Source organism: Pediculus humanus, genomic scaffold, assembly GCF_000006295.1.
Source record: "Pediculus humanus corporis 1103172108308 genomic scaffold, whole genome shotgun sequence".
Taxonomy (NCBI): Eukaryota; Metazoa; Arthropoda; class Insecta; order Psocodea; family Pediculidae; genus Pediculus; species Pediculus humanus.
The window spans coordinates 108,278-130,717 of NW_002987877.1; the positions used below are offsets into that span (position 1 = coordinate 108,278).

At 26.3% G+C, this 22,440-nt stretch overlaps 3 protein-coding genes across 3 annotated transcripts; 2 read left to right on the top strand and 1 right to left on the bottom strand.

Annotated features, from left to right (window-relative positions):
• Window positions 1-6,610: 6,610 nt before the first annotated feature.
• Phum_PHUM579210 (myospheroid protein, putative) lies at window positions 6,611-12,608 on the top strand (the record flags this gene model as incomplete). Its single annotated transcript, XM_002432224.1, has 15 exons — window positions 6,611-6,874; window positions 6,953-7,280; window positions 7,483-7,711; window positions 8,895-8,983; window positions 9,966-10,132; window positions 10,220-10,483; window positions 10,559-10,678; window positions 10,762-10,929; window positions 11,009-11,245; window positions 11,345-11,519; window positions 11,605-11,711; window positions 11,838-11,964; window positions 12,101-12,247; window positions 12,324-12,463; window positions 12,540-12,608. 15 exons carry the CDS (start codon window positions 6,611-6,613, stop codon window positions 12,606-12,608), a joined length of 2,631 nt encoding a protein of 876 aa, XP_002432269.1.
• A 5,208-nt stretch (window positions 12,609-17,816) lies between these two features.
• On the bottom strand, window positions 17,817-19,293 carry Phum_PHUM579220 (uncharacterized protein; the record flags this gene model as incomplete). The annotated part of the gene is made up of 7 exons (XM_002432225.1): window positions 17,817-18,020; window positions 18,084-18,212; window positions 18,277-18,355; window positions 18,432-18,487; window positions 18,649-18,777; window positions 18,853-18,988; window positions 19,217-19,293. 7 exons carry the CDS (start codon window positions 19,291-19,293, stop codon window positions 17,817-17,819), a joined length of 810 nt encoding a protein of 269 aa, XP_002432270.1.
• Window positions 19,294-19,556: 263 nt separating this feature from the next.
• On the top strand, window positions 19,557-20,952 carry Phum_PHUM579230 (heat shock protein 70 HSP70 interacting protein, putative; the record flags this gene model as incomplete). The annotated part of the gene is made up of 4 exons (XM_002432226.1): window positions 19,557-19,765; window positions 20,153-20,480; window positions 20,588-20,834; window positions 20,918-20,952. 4 exons carry the CDS (start codon window positions 19,557-19,559, stop codon window positions 20,950-20,952), a joined length of 819 nt encoding a protein of 272 aa, XP_002432271.1.
• Window positions 20,953-22,440: the final 1,488 nt, after the last annotated feature.

Consider the following 22,440-nt stretch of genomic DNA (forward strand, 5'->3'; position numbering starts at 1 on the left):
TTTTTTAAAAATTATTATTATTATGAAAAAAATTGAATTTTTATATTTAAATTTCTTTTTAATTGTCTCTCTCTCTCTCTCTAATATTTTAAAATTTAATTTAACTGAGTCATAGTTAATTATAGAGTTATACTTTATTATTAACACTCATTAAACATTTAATTTCGCAATAAAAAGGTCTTTCTTTTTTACCAATTTTTGGTTTTTTTTTTTTTTTTTAATGGTTTCAAATTGCATAATACACATTTTAAAATTCATTAGTTATTTATAAATATCAAATAAACTCATTACTATTAAAATTCAATGAAAATTTCATTTAATAATATTTTATGATTTACTTTAATAGAAGAACAAATTTTTTTTTTTCTATATATTTTAAACATGATAATTTTCTCATTGATAAATTATATCGTTAAACAATTTTTACTTACTTAAATGAATGAAAATATATATTTTTAGGTTAAATTAATATATAATATAATAAAAGAATCAATTCAGGCTTTATATATGTGTAAGAATATTATGCACAAAGGTTTTTTTTAAACGTAAAACATTCATTCGATAAAAATCATATTTTATTTATGTAGTATTATTATTATTAATACTTTAAATAAAACAATTTCATGTACATGTGAGTTAAATATACAATAAACAAAACAAATGAAATAACAATTAATTATAATTATGTATCGAATATATATAATAAGTGAAAGTTTTAATAAAAAGAAATGTATTCGAGTAAGTTAATGTAAATAAAAATGAGTAAATTTCAATAACGATTAGAAAAAAGAGAGAGAGAGAGAGGAGGGGGGGGGAGAAAAACCAGTTAGTATATGCAAAAGTGTGTGTGTGTGTGTGATAACTCACTTCATAAATAGTTTATTCATATAAGGAATTGTTTGATTGAATGAAAACACCAATAGAAACAAGATAGTAGTAAGTAAGTTCCATGCATTTTAATTCATCTCCTTAAATGTGTGGGTAAACAAGTTAAGCCTCCTAAGGAGGCTACGACAAAATTTATTCTTTTATATATATTAAATTAAATCGGAAATATAACGGACGAAATAAAACGTGGGCGACCACAAAAAAAAAAAAAAAAAAAAAAAAAAAACAAGAAGAGGCGGGTTTTTACTTTAGTTTTTTCCACAATTTTTTTTTTTTTAAATTTGTTTTGTCACTAATAATAATATTAAATAATCGAATATACAATAAAAATAAAAGCAAAAATTTTTTTGATGTTAATATGTTTTAATAATTAATTAAACGTTTTAATAAAAGACGGGGGAGTTGGGAGAGGTGGAGTGGGGGGGGCGGCGACATTAGATAATTCATTTAAAATTAATTATTCATTATGATCTCATTAATCACATATATTTTTTGCATTATTTAAATCAGCAAAAAAAAAAAAAATTGTAAAATTCTATGAATCTTAACTCATTAAGACTCACGTTCATTTTTAATGTGTTGCGTGTTAGATTTAATTTGTTTCTCTCTCTCTCTCTCTCTCTCTCTCTCTCTCTCTCTTTTTCCAGTTTTTATTTATTTTGAACGTTTGAAATTTTTTCTCTCCCCACGTTAATTTCAAAATTCTTTTTCTTTTTCTTGTTAATGTTTATTATTTAGATATTTATATTCGTGATAAATGTAATATAACATTAGCACATTGATGGTCGTTTGAATGGTAAATTGTTTAAAAAAAAAGAAAAACAAAATAGGGGGAGAAAAAAAATAAGAAGGGGAGGAGGGGGGGATTGCTATGTAATGGGAAAAACCATTGAGTGAATGAAAATAGATAGATAAATAAATAAATTGTGCATAAGAATCGTTAAAAGTTAAAAAAAATCATAAAAAAGTTGAGATGAGAGAAAGAGAGAGAGAGAGAGAGAGGGGGGGGGGAAATTTAATGAAGCATAACTTAACGTTATAAAACTTTTTTTTTTCTAAATTAGAATGATTTAAATATTTAAAAATTGCAAAAATATACAATTTTGTAAATGAATTATGGCGTGTAAAAGGTTTAAAAAAAAAACTCTTTAAATTATTAAAATTGTTTTTGATTTTCTTGTTTTTTTCTCTCTCTCTCTCTCTCTCTCTCTTTCCCCCCTGCAAATTGTCATTTGATATTTGTTTACCTACGATTTAAATCCTTAAATAAATAAATAATTGATAAAATGGTAGGGGGAAAAAAAAAAAATTTCGATTCGATTTGATTTAAATAAAATTTTAAGAGAAAAAGAAAAATCTATTTCGAGCATTTTTCTGTATTTTTTTTCTTTAATTTAAAAGCTATTTGCATTTGATATGGTTTGACACACGCACACACACACACACGCACCCAAACACAAACACAAACAACATCACGTTTTAAAATCTCAACACATTTTGTGTAACAAAAATGCCGTATATGTAAAAAAACAAATTCCTTTTTTGTCATTTATGGTGGTAAAAAAATTTCAATTTTCCAATAAAACTAATACTAATAATAATGATAATAATAATGATTTAAAATTATCAAACCAACATTTATAATCTTTTGTGTAAAAGAAAAAAATTTAAATTTTTTTTTTTTTTTTATTAAGAAAATAATAATGAAATTAACATGTTCTAGTTTTTCTTATTGAATGAAATTCATGATAAATGATGTTTCATTATAAAAAAAAAAAAAAACTTTTCCTAGATAAATTTTAACACAATTTTTAAAAAGGAAAAAAAAAAAAAGCTTTCATTGTTTTTATTCTCGTATCATTTTTATCATTTTTATTTATTTATTTATTTACATACCTTAAAGCAGAAGAAAAACATTTTTGGGTTAAAGTACAAATTGATATAATACATAATAATCTTTTAATATTATTGAAAAAAAAAAAAAAAATTTCAAAAGATATTGATTCTTATTTATTTATTTATTTATATATATATATATATTTAAAATAATCAAATTTAATTTTTTTTTAATGATGAATGAGATGTGAAACGTATTGATAAATAATAATAATGATGATGATGATGATGTATTTAAAATAAATAATAATATCGGTTTGTATTTAAAACTTTCGCATTGTTTTTTTTTTTTTTTTAAATTTAAAAGAATTTTATTATTATTATTATTATTATTATTATTATTTTTGAAAATTTATATTGTAACGACTGACATACAAAACAAAAAAACAAAAATTATAAAACATTAGAAAATTCGCTTTAAAGAAAAAAAAAAAAAAAAAATTTGTTATATCGAAAGAGTAATGGCGTCATCATTCGTCGTCATATGTGGATGTTGGCCAAGAAAAAAAATTTTTTTTTCTTTCACTTCATTATTATTATTATTATTAATAAGTAAAAAATAAATTATTGTAAAAATTTTTGGTTGTTTCATTTTTAAAAAAACAAAAAGTTGTAAAGTGTTGGTCGTAAAAAAAAGTTATACAGGCTCTCTCTCTCTCTCTCTCTCTCTCTCTCTCTTTCTCTCGATGGCATTGGATTCCGTTGACTCGGTTTCGTGCCTGAATGTTTTTTTAAAAAAAATTTTTCTTTTTTTTTTTTTTTGCAAAAGCAGAGGTGGATTATGAACGTCTAGGTTAATTTTGATTTGGTAAATGGAAATGAGGTCATCGTCATCATCATCAACGGGATGATGATGTCATATGAAGTCGCCAAAGTTTATACGAAAGAAGGCGCGGTTTTTTTTTTTTTTTTTTCGAGGAAATTTTTTTCTCGTTTTTTTTTTTCGTTTTTTGTGTAATTTTTAAAAATAATTTTTCAATTCATTGCCAGCATTTACAAAGACTTTGAGTCAATCAATCGAGTTTTTTGTTTTGTTTAAAATGAAACAATCAAACTTTTTTTTTTAAAAAAAAAAAAAAAAAAAGTGATGACTTATTAGGTAATGGAAAAATTATTTAAATTTAAGTATTATTATTATTATTATTATTATTATTATTATTTTTTTTACAAACGTGGCAATTATTTATCTGTAAGCGCCAGCAATGTGTAAACCTGACAATGTAAACAGGTTTCAATGTTTTTTTTTTTTTTTTTTTTTTTTTTTCTGTCACGGTTCCGCCTTGCAGGTTTTTTTCTTTTTTTTTTAATTTTATTTGTTTATAACAAATGATTTCAAAAAACGTTTTTATAAATTAAATGAAATATCTTTCTTTTAAAAAAAAAAAAGTTAATAAATGAGGGCATGAAATTGATTAAATGCCTTCAAAACCGACGTATAATAAAAAAATAAATAAATAAATGGGATGAAAATTTTATTATTATTATTATTATTATTATTATTATTATTATTATTATTATTATTATTATTATTAATATGGGGGAAAAATATTATTTTATTGTTGAACTTTAAAAAAACAGCGTCGAACGAGGTCATTAATAAAAAAAATATAATAAAAAAAAAATTTACGGTTTGTGTATCATGTGTTTGTACGTTAAATTTCTAGAAAAAAATTCTACGTGCGTATTTTTATTATTATTATCATTATCATTATTATTGTTTGTTTAATGTTTGGCGGGGGGTGGGGGTGGGGGCGTGAAGAATTTGTTTTAATTTAATTAAAATATTATTTAAAAAAATTAAATGAAAAACGCTGGTTCGTTTGTATTTATAAAAAAAAAAAAAAATTAAATGAAAAAATTTGATTACGTTAAATTATGCGAATAATAAGCCTGAAAATTAATAATAATAATAATAATAATAATAATAATAATAATAATAATAATAATAACGGATAACAGTCGCATTTTAAAACGTGTTTATTTATTTATTTTGTTAATTTTATTCAAAGAATGGCGGAAATTAAATAATTGGTTAAATATTGGTACGCATGCCAAAATCCCAATTTTTTTTCTTTTCTTTTCTTTTTGACTTAAGGTTTGGTTGAAGGACCTGGAAAAAGGTTTTAAATTTTCTTTTTGTAAAAAAAAAAAAAAAGGCAAAAGTTGTTGTAGTAGTGTCACTAACGTTTAAATCTCGTAAATTGAAATATTTTATTAGAGAGAAGAAAATCGATTGAATAATAATAATAATAATAATAATAATAAAAAGGATGACAAAACCTTTTTAGGGTTGAAAATTTTTTGCATCCATTGTAATAAAAAAAAAAAAAAAAAAAAGGAAAAAGGGAAAGGAAAAATTGACATTATACGTTTGACCTAAAAAAAAAAAAAAAAGGAAAAAAATTTTTTTTTTTTTTAAATTGATTTCAGTCTTTATAATTTTAGTTTTATTTATTTATTTATTTATAAAATTTATGTATATCGATTTAAATTCAAAGTTTTTTAAATAAATTACACGCGGGAAATTGGTGGGGCATTAAAATAAATAAATCATAATAATAATAAATCCATGTAATAACTGAAAGGAAATTTTTTTTTTTTTTGTTGTTTTATTGAACGTTGCTGCTGCTATTTTTACAATTTATTATTATTATTATTTTCTTGTAAATGCATCGCTGAACACCACGGAGGTCATTTTTTTATTTTTTTTTTCTTCTGCTTCTTTTTTTTTTTTCGAAATTGCAAGTATTTAATTTGATTTAAGATTGTTAGTTTAGTTAAAAATGTTTTTTTTTTTTTTTTTTTTTTAATTTTTTTATTAGATAAATTAAGATAATGATAAAAAAAATTTATTATTATTATTATTATTATTATTATCTTTGCCGCCATTAATTAAATTTTTTTTTAAAGATCTCCGGCTGTTGTTTTGAGGTCAACGATTTTGCATTTTGAGACATTGGTATAATATTCCAATTTTTTTTAAATATTTTTTTTCTTTAGAATGTAAAGATGATGATGATGATGATGATGATGATACAAATCACAATCGTTAATACCTTAGTGATGTTAAAAAAAATTTTTTTTTTTTTTTCGGTTGGTAGAACTGGGTGGTGAAAATTATTTAAATTACGTAATGATGAAATTTTTTTCGTTGTTGTTGTTGTTGTTGTTGCGGAATTTAATTTTTTAAATCAAACTTGGGACCTAAATAAATTTCTTCTTTGGACGTATTATTTTTATGTTCAGACGTCCATTAATGGCGATTACGGCTGTCGTTGTTGCTGTTGTTGTTGTTGTTGTAATCATTTCGTTGTAAATTTTTTAAAACGATTTTTAACCGTTTGACGATCGCAAAAAAGAAGTTTTTGTTGAAAATTCGGTTTCAAATTGAAAAAAAAAATTTATTATTATTATTTCGAAAAAACAGTTTTCTTATTAAAAAAAAAAAAAAAAAAACGTTTTAGAAACGTTCAAGAATAAAATTTGCATTATTTTAAATTTGAAATTAAATTTTAAATTGTAATTTTTCAATTCAAGTAGTTTAGTTGTGTTCTAGAAAAAAAAAAAAAAGTTATATGAAGTTATTAAATGAAGTTTTAAAAAAAACTCTCTCTCTCTCTCTCTCTTTTATAGTTTAGCTTATTTTGTTTCCTTTGCATATTTTAAAGTTTTAAAAAATTTAAACAGATTATTTTTACCAAAAAGAAGAAAAAACAATTGTTTAATTATTATTATTAATATACACGCAGTTCATTAAATTAATTTAAAAAAAAAAAAAAAAAAAAAACAAAAAAGAAATTTGTTCGATTTGAAATATGTATAATGAATGTCTCTGTTTGTAATTTTGCTACTATTTATATATTTAAAAAAAAATTTTTTTAAAACCGGAAATGTCTTTTTTTTTTTTTGTAGGGGCAGAATGGAGAGTCGGAGCTGCCGCACATTTTTTTTATTTTTAATATTTATTTGCACTGTAGCGGGTTACAAATCTCCAATATCGGAAAAATTTTCTAGTCAAAATCCCTGTGTGTCAAAGCAAACGTGCCATGAATGTATACAAACGCCAACTTGCGCTTGGTGTTCACAACCGGTAGGTGTGGAGTATATCGTCGTTAAATTATTATTATTATTTTAAAAATATTATTATTAATATTTAAATCATTTGCAGAATTTTGGAGACACGAAACGATGTTTTCAACCCAACATAAACATCAACGTTCACATGCAATGCGACGAAGCGTTCGTCGTGAATCCCGACAATGTTTTCACTCTGGTCGAAGCGAGAGAATTGAAAAAAGCATCGAGATCGGGGTACGAAGGCGGTGGCGGGGGTGGCGGTTACGAAGCTGCTTACGAAGAAAGTCATTCACACAGCAGCAGCAGTTCTTTCAGTTCCAGCAGTTCTTCATCGAGTTCCGGAAGTTATGGTTCCTCTTATTATCAACACGAAGCCGTACAAATATCTCCCCAACGTGTCGCGCTTAAATTAAGAATCAGTAAGTGATTAATAAGAATTTCGATTGTGAAAAAAAAAAAAAAAAAAAAAAAAGAATGTTGCTGCGGCTGCTGCTGTTGCTGTTGCTGCTGCTGCTGTTGATTTAATATCGATAATTAATTGTGATTTATTAAAATGTTTTCGTCGAACGTTTTGTTTAAAAAATCTCATGGAATTTTTTTTTTTTTTTTTTTCTTTCCCAGATGAACCTTACAGAATGGATTTCAGTTATGCTCAGGCCGAAGATTATCCCGTGGATTTATATTATCTTATGGATTTGTCAAAATCCATGGAAGACGACAAGGATAAACTATCGTTTTTGGGTAATAGATTAGCACAAACGATGCAAAACATAACGTCGAATTTTCGTTTGGGTTTTGGAAGTTTTGTCGATAAAGTTGTTATGCCCTACGTCAGTACCGTACCCAAGAAGTAAGTACTTTTCCTTTTGTTGCTCCATTCGGGGAGGAATTATTATAAAATTCGGTATATCATAAAAGTCAGGTAGATTGATAGATGGATAGATGGAGAGGGGAGGTATTTAGTTTTAGATCGATGTAAAATTTGAATTATTTTCACGTGCCCGAAAATATTTGATATTATTATTATTATTATTATTTATATTCGAGTAATTAGTTTTAGTGTTTGTTTTGATGCGGTACAAACAAATGATGAGGGTAAGGAATTATGAAATAATTGATAATTTATTTTTAAAAAAAAAATTTTTTTTTTTGGTTCCCTCTCCCCCTTAAAAAAAAAAAAAAAAAAAATTTAATGATGTTCGACTGTGATAAATATCAAACAGGTTAGCCGAGCCTTGTGAAGGTTGTGAACCGCCCTACGGATTCAAAAATCACATGCCACTCAACGTAAATACCTCAGCCTTTTCAGTAAGTCATATATTCCTCTGGAAGTCATGAAAAATTTCTTAGATAAAATTCTTGGCTTTTTTTTTATTTAAAAAAATTATCTTATTATTATTATTATTATTATTATCATTCTTCTCAAGGGTTTATTTATTTATTCGGGGATGAATGTTTGCTTGCTGTAAATTACCGTGTATTCTTTTTTTTTTTTTTTTTTTTTTTTTTTTCTCTCTCTTCGTTAAGACGCAAAAAATTGGTTTTTCCATCTCCCATGCGTGTGATGTCTCGATAATTGGGGGGGTGGGTAAAGCACAGTGTCGTTTAAGCGATTTAGTTAGAGTGGTGCTTTCGGAGAGGGTGCTTTTCTATGTACTATATTGTGCCTTTTTCATTGCTCTGGAATGAGGAATGTGGGAGTTGTTTACACCCGGCTCCCGGTAAAAAAAAAAAAAAAAAAAAAAAATTTCCTTTGTGTATAATTTTCCTTAGCGTTGTTCTTTTAAACAAGATTTTTCCTAGTGAATTGTTTTTTTTTTTACGAGCATGTAATAATGAATGAATTACGACTTGATTGTGAAATATTTTCACATCTATTTCTATTTTCTCTCTCAAAGCGCCCCCCCCCCCTTTCCCCCCTTATCAATTCAAAAATCCCCCTTCGAAAAAAATCCTCAATAGATTTATGTATGATAAATAATATTTTTATACTATTTAATTTTTTTTTTTTTTGACTTGCCTCAACCTTATAGTTTGGCGGAGCCTTGTCACGGTTGTGCCGCTCCCTACGGATTTCAAAATGTCATGTCTTTGAGTACGGATACTTATAGATTTGCCGTAAGTCAGAAACTTTGGTTTCTTCTAAGCAATAAATAACAACGATTAAATGAAATAACGACAGCAATTTTTTCCGTTCACGTATAATATAATAAATTACGCTGCCGTCGTAACTTTTAACATCGGCAGCGCCGCACAGGACATTTTTATTTTTTCCAATGTAAACACCGACGCGCACACACACACACACACACACGCGCGCGCGCGCGATCGACGACGCCATTAATTTTTTAAAGATTTTAACCGCTTTTAACTTTTCATTAAAATTTAACTCAATATTCGGATAATTATAAACTTTATGCGGGATAGCTTGAGAAAAAAAAATTTTTTGTTTAATATTTCCCCCCCACCCCACCCCCCTCCTTTCGACAAATTCCCCTTTTTCGTTTACAAAAAAACGAAGTTGGAAATAATTCCTATCCATTTAATTTTTTTATATGAACTTTGAATGCGTTATTATTATTATTATTATTTTTAATTTAGGTATTGGATATATCGAACCTTGTCCAAATAATCCCTTCTTTCAGCCATTCAATAAAATAAAATAAAAAAATTTTTTTTAATGTAAATAAAAGTAGTAGTGATATATATATATAATTGTCTCTCGATTGTTGTAAATAAATTTTTGAATAATAAAAAAAAATTTTCTTTAGCTTATTTTTGTCTAAAATTTAAATAACTTGATTACTTTTTAAAAAACATAATTTTCTTCATAAGTACCTGTGGTGTAAATTTAGTTTTGTATAGTACTAGACTAATACTACCTATATTTAACTTTGCTGTGCAATTGATTGCTTTTCGCACTTTGTGACTTGGTAACTAATACCGCATTAAATTCTTTTTTTTGTTTGTAATAATAATAACAACATTTAATTTTTAAAAAAAAATTAAGTTATTAACTTATAGGATAAACTATTTATTTATTATATTAAATTTTTGAATTTATGAAAAAAAAAAATTGAGTATTTGTTTGTTGACGCAGGGAGAAGTAAGCAACGCTGCCGTTTCCGGTAATTTGGATGCGCCGGAAGGAGGTTTTGACGCCATTATGCAAGCAATAGTTTGTAAAAATGAAATCGGGTGGCGTGAAAAAGCAAGAAAACTTTTGGTTTTTTCCACCGATGCGGGTTTTCACTACGCCGGAGACGGAAAGGTTCGATAAAAATCCCCCTCCCCCCCCCCAAAAGCAAAAAGAAAAGTCGATCGTGTTATCGAATTATTATTAATATTCGTTTTTTAGTTGGGAGGTATTGTCAAACCCAACGATGGCGAATGTCATTTAGATTCCAGAGGAATGTACACTCATTCGAAACTTCAAGATTATCCCTCGATATCTCAAGTTAATATGAAAGTCAAAGAAAATTCAATCAACGTCATATTTGCCGTGACTGCTGATCAATTTGGAGTCTACGAACAATTGGGAGAAAACATCGAAGGAGCATCTTCTGGAACGTTAAGCAGCGATTCTTCAAACGTTGTCGATTTGGTCAAAGAGCAATACGATGTAATATTCTAACCGACATTTTGTTTCCTTCGAAAATGAAGGAATTATCTACATTTACTTTAAAATATTTTACAGAAAATTTCTTCGTCCGTCGAAATGAAAGATACGGCTTCGAGTGCCATCAAAGTCTCGTATTATTCCTCTTGTTTGGGTGGAGGACCTCCTAAGCAAACGAACAAATGCGATGGTTTAAAGGTACATATTTAATTCAGGTTGACGTCAAGTCTTTGATGGAAATGGAAAACCTTAATTTATTTTTATTTTTATTTTTGGTACAGGTTGGAACGGTTGTAAATTTTTCAGCCGAAATAGAAGTTGCTTCTTGTCCCCCTGATAAAAAAGAATGGAGACAAACGTTTAAAATATATCCAGTCGGTATTCAGGAATATCTTGTCGTCGATTTAGAAATGCAATGCGAATGTCCATGCGAAAATCCAGAAAATCCAGTAATTTTATTATACACAAAATTTTCCAGTGGGAATTGACTCTTCATTGACTCATTTTAACGGTTTTTTTTTTTTTTAGGAATACGAAGATAAATCTGGAACTTGTTCCGGTTTTGGAAATTACAAATGCGGTATATGCGAATGCGATTCGTCTCATTTCGGTCGTTTTTGCGAATGCGATTCGGAGAGTTTAAATGTCGACAAAGACATTCAAGGCGGTTGCCGACCCGACAATTTTACTTTTATAGACTGTTCTGGACGAGGGACTTGCATGTGCGGGGTTTGCGAATGTGAAATTCGATCCGATCCTACCGAAGTATGAAATGTGATTTTTTTTTAAAAACGTTTAAATTTCAGTAAAACTGGAAAAAATTTCAATGTTTATGTTTGTTTGCTTGTTTGTTTTGCTTTAAAGGTTATTTCTGGAAGATTTTGCGAATGTGATAATTTTTCATGCGATCGAAATAATGGGATTTTGTGTTCCGGACCCGATCACGGAACTTGCGTGTGTGGAAAATGTCAATGCCTGGCAGGATGGACGGGAGATGCATGCGACTGTCGAGCATCAAACGATACTTGTATATCACCCGGTAAATTTTTTTTTATTTTTGTTCTTTGTAATTTTAATTTTAATCACTTTTGGTATTCATTATTAAATTTTTTTTAAATTTATAGAGGGAGGAGAAGTTTGTTCCGGTAAAGGTGTTTGCGAATGTGGCGTTTGTAAATGTGACCAAGAAGAAGAGGGTAGATATTCCGGAAGATTTTGCGAAAAATGTCCCGTACGTAAAAATTATAAAAAAAAGAATTTAGTTAGGTAATTTTTAATAAAAATAATTATCATCATTATTATTAACGTTTCGTTTTTTTTTTTTTTTTTTTTTTTTTTTTCTCTCCCCAAAAAAAAGACCTGCCCTGGAAGATGTTTGGAATTTAAAGAGTGCGTTCAATGTCAAGTTTACAAAACGGGTCCGTTAACCGAAAAAGAGTGTGCCAACTGTTCATTCATACCAACCACTGCCGAAGTAATAGAAGGTAGTAAATATTTAAACTTTTATAAAAAATGGAAATTTAATATTCGAACGTTGAAATTCGATGAGAGTATTTATTTTCTACCATCTTTGACGAGCGAAAATTTTTTTTAATCCGTTTGTTATTTTTATTTTTTTAGCCAACGAAGAAAGAGATGAAAATCTTTGCGCTTACTACGACGAAGATGATTGTCGATTTGCTTACGTTTACGGATATGACGATATGGGTAAAGTTTACGTGAGAGCGCAGGAAAAAAGGGATTGTCCGGCTAAAATTAACATTTTGGGTGGGTAATTTGCAAGAATTTTCTTTCATTTACATTTTTCCCTTTGTTTAATTAATTTTTTACAATTTTTTGTTAGGAATCGTTTTAAGTGTGATCGGTGCCATTTTACTCATCGGTCTTGCCTTGTTGTGCTGTTGGAAATTGTGCACGACGATACACGACAGAAGAGAATTTGCCAAATTTGAAAAAGATAGACTCATGGCCAAATGGAACACGGTACATACGTCATTCCTTTATTTTAAACGAATTAAAATAAAATATTAAAAACTAATATTTATTAATATTTTTACAGGATGAAAATCCGATATTTAAACAAGCAACGTCGACATTTAAAAATCCCACATACGGTAAAGTAAAATAATTATTAAAATATTTATCATTGTTATTAATATATATATATATATACATAAATAGCTCTAAATAAATGCAGCTTATGCTTTAAATAATAATAATAATAATAATTTTTTCGTTTTTTTTTCGATCATGCATATATTATTAATGTTGCAGAAATTTTAATATATAAACATTAACACGCGATGTACAAAAAAATTCGTTCGCCATTTGCTTTTTTTTAAAATTTAATTTTCAGAAAAAAAAGGAGGGGACATGAAAGGTGGTAGCGGTTCGTACTACGATTCGCAAAATACATCATACGGTAAGTTGTTTGTTTGTTTGTTTGTTTGTTGTTTGTTTGTTTTAATAGAAAAGGAAAATTAGCAGGGTAAAAACATTAAATGTAATAATAATAATAAAAAAAAAAATTAAACGTGATTCATTTAGAAAATGGCAGTTATTTATTCAATATGGCCGCCGGATATTGCTTTTGCTTTTCAATTAACTATCTAATTAATAAATAAATTAATTATGTAAATAATAATAATAAAATTATTTATTAATTCTTAATGATTAAAATAATAATAATAATAATAATGTGGATTTTTTTGTTTTTTATAGGGAATTCCAGAGAGGAATACAGTGTCAGTGAGTACTTTTTTTTTCTTTTCTTATTGGTTACCATGTTTATCCCAATTCGGGACTTCCCACTATCAGTAATAAATACATAAAAAAAATCTAATTGAAAATTATTATTATTATTATTATTATTATTACAGGAAGGAAAGGTGGAGGAGGAGATTTACAATCTGGATATTCAACGCAAGGTAAACATTCATTTAAAAAAAAAATTTACAAAAAACACATTATTTGAAATTTGTTTCGATTCGGTTATTAATTAAATTTTAATTTAATTTTAATTTAATTTAAATTTAAATTAAATTTAAATTTATAATTTTTTTTTTTAGGACGAAAAGTCGATGGATATTATCAATCTGGAAAATATGATAGTTCGAGTATTAATTCAATTTAATTTAATTTTTTGTGTATTTTTTAAATTTAATTTAAAAAAAAAAATTTAAATTTAAATTTAAATTTTTAAAATTTTTCAGTGGGACAAACAGCTGATTTGAAATCCGCCGGTGGTTATTTCGATTCGAGAAAATTCGAAGCGCAAAATGCTCTCGGTTTGTATTTATTTATTAACGTTGCGATTTTAAATAATTGATATATTTCCTATACTTTAATTTTTTTTGGCGGGAAATTAGGTCGATCAGGTGGTGGTGGCAATGCAAGTTTAATGGCAGCTGGTGCCGGAGCTGCTGCTGGAGCTGCTGGAGCTGCAGCCGCTGCAGGAGCATTAACATCTGGAGAATCTTACTACGATGAGCGGAATACGATGAGAAGTTCTGGTAAAAAATTAATTTTTTTGTCTCGTTTTTTAAAATTTAAAACGTGTCGGACATTTTGTTTTATCGTTATTTGTTTTGTAGGTGGTAGGAGTGGAGATATGAGATCGGGAGGATACATGGAATCTGCAGGCAAGTTTTTCTTTTTTTTTGTTTTAATTTATTGTGAAAAATAAGTAGAACTAATTTGAAATACCATTTTCAGGTTCTAAATCAGAAGGTTATTTCGAATCGCAAAGATACGACGGCCAGGCAGGAACTCTAGGTAAGGTATTTAATTTTAAATGAATAAATCTCGAAAATTTATATTTAAAATATATAAAATGTTTAAAGGTCGAGGAGAAAGCGGCGGTCGTGGAATGTCTGGTTCTGGAATGTCATCCAGTTATTACGAATCACAATTTGATAACGTAGCCGGAGGAGATGGAGGAGGAGTAGGAATGGGAGGAGGAATGGGACACGGTATTTTTCCAATAAATTTCTAATATATTATATAAAATAATCTTGGGGAGGGAAAAAAAATGACGTCATTTGTGTATATTTAGGTCGATCTGCATCGGGTGTTAAATCAGATAGGTACTTTGAATCAAGTCAATTTAGCGAATCAAGAGGAGAAATGTATGAAGGCGGTGGTGGTGGTGGTGGAGGAGGTGTCGTTATGGGCGGAGGAGGAGGCGGCGGCATGGGAGGAATGAACGGTAAGATAAAATATAACATAAATCGTAGGAAAAAACTTATTCCATTCCCTGATAATAATAATAATAATAATAATAATTTTAAGGAATGAAATCGGATATGCATTCGGGTTATTTCGAATCCCAACGATACGACGGAACTCAATCGGGAACTCTCGGTAAAAACCTTTTTTTTTAATTATTTTTATTTATTTTGTAATAAATTAATATTAAACATTAATAATAGGTCGGAGTGGAGGTATGGTAACCGGTGGAGGAGGTGGAGGCGGAGGCGGTTACGGAGGAGGAGGAGGAGGAGGTAGCAGTTCTACCATGCAGACCACCTACACGGAATCGGCACTTTATAACGGTGGCGGTGGTGGCGGTGGTGGTGATAATTTAGGCGGATTTAAAAAATCAAGCGGTCACGGAACTTTGGGTAAGAAAAATATTTAATTTGGAAATTATTTCACTTCCGGTTTTTTTAATTTTCGCCGCCATTTAAATTGTATTATTGTTCTCTTTTAATAGGTCGTTTGGGAGAAACCAAACACGGTTTTTTCGAATCTCAAAAATACGATGCCCATAGTTTACCACAGCAAGGTAATTTCACATAATTATCATTATTATTATCATCGTGGACAATTTAAAAAAAAATAGTAATAATAATAATAATAATAATAATTTTTCAGGAGTCATTTCCGACGTCAAACAGGGAAATCTCTTCGAGTTGCAAAAATTCGACGGACCTGCTCCTCCGCCGGGTAAATATTATTATCATTATTATACCCCCCCCCCTTCCCTCTTGTATTCCTAGCCGACCGCCCCGATTTACAAATTATCATTATTATTATTATTATTAATATTTTCAGGGGGTTCTTACGAAGTACAAACTTTCCGTGAAATACAAAAATACGAAGTTCAAAATCCAACGTACGGCAAAAAATATTCTTAAAAGAAATTTTTTTTTGTTTTCCGGATTGCGAGTTGGAAAATCGGAAAATTCATTTAACGGGGGGGGGGCGTGGACGGTGGGGGCAGGGAAAACCCCCGTCGCAAAGTAATTCTCAGCAGGATACTACCACATCTTTGTTTTTTTTTTTTTTTAATTTTTAATGAAATGTACTAAAAAAAATACGTCGAGATATTTTTTATTTTTTATTAATTTAGCAGAAGACAAAATTTTAAAACTAATCCAAAGCTATTGTTTTGTTATCTTCTGCTTATTTATATACACGCACATTAACCTGCAATCATATTTTTTTTGTTTACAAACACGTTACATTTTTACGGGGGTCCGTTTTTGTTTTTGTTTCGTTTTCGAAATGAAATTTTTTTATAAGGTTTACAACAAATTAATAATAATCTCAGGTTTTTTTTTTGTAAAGAAATTTAAATCGTGTCAAATTCGGTGATTGATTGATTGATTGATCAAAAATGAATGGAAATTTTTTATGCCTTTTTTTAAAAAAATGAATTATGCCTTATCATTATCTAAAATGTGTCTTATCAGTAATTATATTTATATCGAATTAAAAAAAAATGACGGGCCTTTTAAATAATTTAAGATTTTAAATAATGATAATAATAATAGAAGAGAAGGAGACTAACTAACTTATTATGTATAAAAATGGCAGCCATTTTATTTTTAATTTTAATAATTATTTTGCCTTTTTTTTTCTTAAGTAGAAAATAAATCTAATGTTTTATATAAATAAAAAATTTGTAGAATGTATGGCTTTATAATTAATTAACTGTTAGACTGTTTATCATTATTATTATTACAATTAAATGTAATTTTAAAAGAATAATAATGATAATAGTAATAAATGGGAAAATGTGGGATAAAATCTTTTGCCGTTTGCGTTTTTCTTTAAAAATAATTTTTTATAAAATTTAAATAATAATAATAATAGTAACGGAAAAGTAATAAAAGAATTTATAAGGGTGGATAGGGTAGATGGGGTGGATTGGGAGGAGAAGGAGGAAGAGGGGGTAAGAGTTAAATAAGGAAAGAAATTTCGAAAGGAAATTAATTAATAAATAAATTACTTAATTAAATTATTATAAATTGTTCGTTTGTTTATAATAGAAAGGAAAAAGAAATTGTTACGCACAATAACAAACAAACAAACAAACGGAAAAGGGTGAAACTTTTTTAAATTTTTTCCCATTTTTAACGGTTTTTTTTTTTTCGTATTCAAACGTGTAAATATTTTATTGTAAAAAAAAAATTATTTCGACGAAAAAGGACAAAACCGTAGATTTTTTTTATTTACATAATAATAACAATAATAATCATTCAAATGATATTTATTTAATGAATTTATTATATAAATTTTTTTTTATAATAATTTTGATGGATTTTTTTTTGCTTGAAAAACGCGTTATAATAATAATAATAATAACATAATTTTTTTTTTGTACGATTATTGACGTTTTGTTTTTGTTTCGATTAATAATAATAATAATAATGCTTTATCACAATTTTTTTTTTATAGAAAATAACATTTAAATTGTGCCTAAAGTGATTAGAAAGAGAAAGAAAAAAGTTAAATTATTTAAGATTTTTTTAGTAACATATTAATTGATTAGTTGATTGAGACTTGTGTAAAAATAAGCCATTTTCTTTTTTTTTTTTTTTTTTTTTTTTTTTATTAATTTGTAATAAATAATATTTATTGAACTAAAATTTTATTTATTTATTTATTTTTTATGTTTATCCGTTAGAAAATTAATAATTATTTATTAAAATTTTTTTTTATTGTTATCAAAAAAAAATGAGTTGGTAACTGGTTAATTACTATTAAAATATTATTATTATCTTTAAAATATGAATATATATATTTTAAAATAATATAATAAAATACATTAATTATAAAAAGCTGCGAATAATTTTAAATATAAAAAAAATAATCACTCGGTAAATGATGATGGATTTTTATTATTATTAATAATACTGATAAGAATTATTATTATTATTATTTAATATTATTTGTGACGTTAAAACAATTATTTATAAGCGATATGAAAAAATGAGAGCAAAGAAAATTGTGCGAAATGTTTAAAATTATGTAAAGCTTTTAAAATTTATATAAATATTAAATTAATAATAATAATAATAATAATAATGGATCCTCACAATATGAGGATTTATTTCATTTTGTCAGGGCAAAGGTCATTATCATCAATATTTGAAACGATTAAAGCTTTTTCTATTAAATTTAAATTAAATTGACCATCATCCGATAACTTTTCAGGACCTTTAAGAGCTTTTTCTTTTATAAATTGACGAATAGAATTTGGATAAACTGTTGACATTGTGAAACGAACACCCCATGCTAAAAGGGCAAAAGGCTGTAAAAATAAAAAAATAAATAAGTATTTTATATTGTTAATAAAATTTTAACTTTAACTTACTCTTTCTTTTGTCAAATCTACTGAAGGTGAAATAACATGGCGTCTTAAACATGTTTTTACTAAATTTTTAAGGAGTTTAATTTCCATGAGATCTGCACACGGATGGTACAAAGCAACTATACCACCATGCTGAAATTGCATTGAATTAATTTTAATAATTTAATTTATAAATTCAGTATGTAATTGAATTTACCTCTAATGTATGAAGCCATCGTTCTTTTGGAAGGTATTCATATTCACCATAAACTGGCCACAATGGTCTGTGTGGTCCACTTGAAACACGATAAAAGGTTTTTGATAAATAATTTATTTTGAAATAAAAGTTTTAAAGTAATTAAACACACTTACAATGTTGGTAAACTTTGTGTGTACTTGATTTTTGTGTCCATACAAAAATGTGGAGCCTTAAAAATAAATAATAATATTTAAAATTTATAATTTTTTTTTTTTTCGATTTACAGTAAATTATATTTGTAAACTATTTTTTTTTTTGATTACCATTGAATTCTTATTAAATATAATTGTAAGGCATGTAATAATAACTTATTTTCATGCATAATTTTACCTCATAAGCTTCAGGTATATTTTCAAATTCAATTATAGATTCGATTGATTCATCAGGTACAAATCTATTTCTTGGATTCATGCAAATATAATTTAAAATTGATCCGTCCCAATCAATTGTTGTATTAACCTTAAAGAAAATATTTGTTAATAAAAAATTAAATTTAAAAAAAACCATAATTTTTAAGTTTAACGAGATTCTTACTTTTCCATCATCACATTCAGGATTAATATCACCCATAGGCATTCTATGTGTTTCTAATGGAATATTAATTTTTGGTTTTGGCGTAGTTGGTTTATCAGGAAACCATCTTCCAGTCCAAGATTCGGTGGTTGTTAAACTAAAATAATTCAAAAATTAATTTACCATATTTTACACTGTCCTTTGGTAATTAAATAAAATAAAAATTTATTAATTAAATACTGAGTTAACCTTAAACCGAAGGCTAAAAAAAATTGGCAATTAATTAAAATATTTAAAATAAAGTACGTATTGAAAATCATTTTTATAATTTATCACTTAATTACATTATTAAAAAGACTCTTTGACATTATCAGAGAGATTTAACGGAGCACCTACTACTTTGACTTGCGCGAATTCTACTGCCACGTCTTTTAAACTAACGGACAAAATTTTTTTTGACATTATAATACTTTTTTTACTCGCAGGAAAAAGTATAATGATAAAGTAATTGTAATTGTTGTTGTTGTTGTTGTTTAATAATTAATTACTCACATTTTATTTTTAATAATTTAATTAAAATAATTATTATTATTATTGCTTTATTTTTTAAACGTGTTTGAAAAAAAATTTTAATAACATAATTGTTGCTATAACAACATAAATTAAACAAATTTGGTTTTGTGAATATAATTTCAAATATTAATAATATTTCGATATATTAGATAATGGATATTTATGAGGGAGCTTACGAAAAATTAAAAAATGTCGAAAATAAAAGAGAAGGCGTTGATTTGGATGATTTTGAAGAATTTATGAGAAAAGTGGAAGAAGTTAATAAAATGGTTCACGCATTGACTTCGAATAATAAAGCTGAAATAGAAGAAGCGTCAAAAAATGCCGATGCCTGGCTTAAAAATCAAAAGAAAAAGAAGAGGTGGTGGACTTTTATATATGCTTTAATTGGCTTTGTTTTTTTTTATTTTATTTTTTACTAAATTTTATAAGTTAGAGCCCTCAAATTAATTAAATATATAAAAATTTATTAAAAGAAGAAATTCGAAGTTTTTCGACACGTTTCGGCAGTGAGAAAATTCTGTTGGAAACTTCTTAAAAAACGTGAGTTAAATTAAACCCTAAAACAACAACAACAACAAAAATAAATAAATAAATAAATAAATAGGGTACGTTATTTTAACGTTAAAATAATTTAAATATATATATATACTTTCACTGCCATTTTATTTTATTACATCAAAAACTTCATATAAAACAAAAATTTTTTTTTTATCAATATATAATAATTCTTCCTTTTTTGTTTTAGAAACGATCGAGATCTTCAAGAAGAAGTTATTAACGAACCACATGATAAATTCGAATCAAAAAAATTATTTAATAAAACAGTCATAAATGAAAAGGCATTAAACAACAACAACAACACAAGTGATGAAAAAAAAAAATGTCAAACGTTTGATAATTTAAATTGTGATGAAATGTCACAAGAAGCATTTATGAGAACCGTAGAAGAAGATGCTAAAAAAAGAGCACAAGATAGAAAAGAAAGAAAAAAAGAAAGTGATGTTATTAAAGCTCAAGCATGTAAAGCTTTCTCATCAAAAGATTATGAAAAAGCTTTAGATCTTTACAATAAGGTAATAATAAAAACTTTTCATTATTTTATATATATATATAATAAATAAAAATAATTGTTATAAACAATAAAATGCATAAAGTAATACATAATAATAATTAATTTCAGGCCATTGATGTGAGGAAAGATTCATATATACTTTATAATAATAGAGCACTCACACTTTTAAATTTGGGCCTTAATAGTCGTGCTCTTAAAGATTGTGAAACTTCTTTAATGTTAAATAATGATAATAATTTCAAAGCATCACTTTTTAAAGGGAAAGCTTATTTTAAAATGGGAGAATATGAAAAAGTTAAAAGTTGGATGGAACAAGTTGTGAAAATGTTTCCAAATAAAGTACAGGAAATAAAAGGTTTGAATTCATTTCATTTACTCAATTTATTTATTTATTTATATCAATAAATTATAATTTTATAAAATTTATAATTTTTTTAGATTATCAAGATTCGTGGAAAGTGGAGGATGATTAAACACAAAAAAAAAAAAAAAAATTTTTTTTTTTTCTTACAAAACAATCTTATTATTGAATTCAATTTATTTAGATTTGTTTTTTTTTTTTTTTTATATAATTTTATTAAATTGAGGTCAATGGAAAAAAAAATTTTTTTTTTTTTTTACCCTTATAATTTTTAGATTGTTGTTAATAATGACTTCCTAGTCAAGAAATTAATGTCCACATAATCTTTTCATTTGATGATGTAATTTTTTTTTAAATTAAGAAAAATTTATTGTTTTTTAAATATGGAAGCCATACATGACCGTTATAAAAGAATCTTGGAAAGGTGTTATGATAGTTAATAAGAAAAAAACCGATGAGACATTATTAAAAGTTGATATCCTTTTTCAAACAGGTTTATTAATAATTAAAGTATATTATACAAAAACAAATAAGTATGAATAATAATAATAAAATAAGATATTTTCATGGCTAGGTTTTAAAAAAAAAAAAAAACCGTTACATTGTACTAAGTGTAATGAATGAAAGTGTAATAAATTCAATAAAAAAGTTTTCAACTATAATAATAATTTGTCAATTTATGGTAACAAAACAATTATTTGAAATTAAGAAAGTAATAAAAGCGTGTTAAACAAATAATAATTTTTTAAAATTTAAATAAACCAAAGAGAAATACTAATAAAAATAAATGTAGGAGTTGTGTAACCGTTATTAATAAACTTTCATAACGGATTTTATATATGTATACATACTTTTTATTTCGATTTAAGGAATGATTATTATTAAATTCGATTAATGGGTGATTAATAAAAGATATTATCATACTGCAACTATTTTCCCAATTTACAAAAAAAAAAAATTCATACAAAAGAGGTAAAAAAAAAAAAAAAAGTTTTTACCATGGTAGTTTACCTTAACTTGATCTGTAATCCGTAATGAGAAATCATGCGCTTTTATCGCAGGGCGTCTTGCCTCTCTGACATTTCTCCCGTAAACATTTTATAGACCGAAGGACCGCAGGCCTGTCGGGTCCAAAAATAGGTCGCGATTAAAGTAGTAAATTCGACATAATTTTTATTCCCTTCGGGGGTTGCTAATTTTTTTTTTTTTTTTTTTTTTTTTCTACTCCATTTTTTCAAAGTTTTTTTTTTTTTTTTTTTAAAAGATCAAAGTTATTTCGTGTAAAATATTTATATATATATATTAAAAAAAAAAAAAGAAATAGAAATAGAAAAAAAGTGGAGAAAAAAAATTAGTTATATAAAAATGATATTACGATTGATCGATATATAATTTTGATCATTTATTTATTTTTAATAAAAAAAAAAAAAGTTATTAATTATTAGTTTGTGTCTTGTTTTGTTGTAAGTGAAATATTTTTTTAAAAATTTAATTTTTTCGATACCAACGAAAGACTAAAAATTGATCGAAATAATAAAAAAAAAATTTTCTGTGTGTGTGTGTGTGTGAAAACGTTATTACAATTTTTCACGGTTTTCTT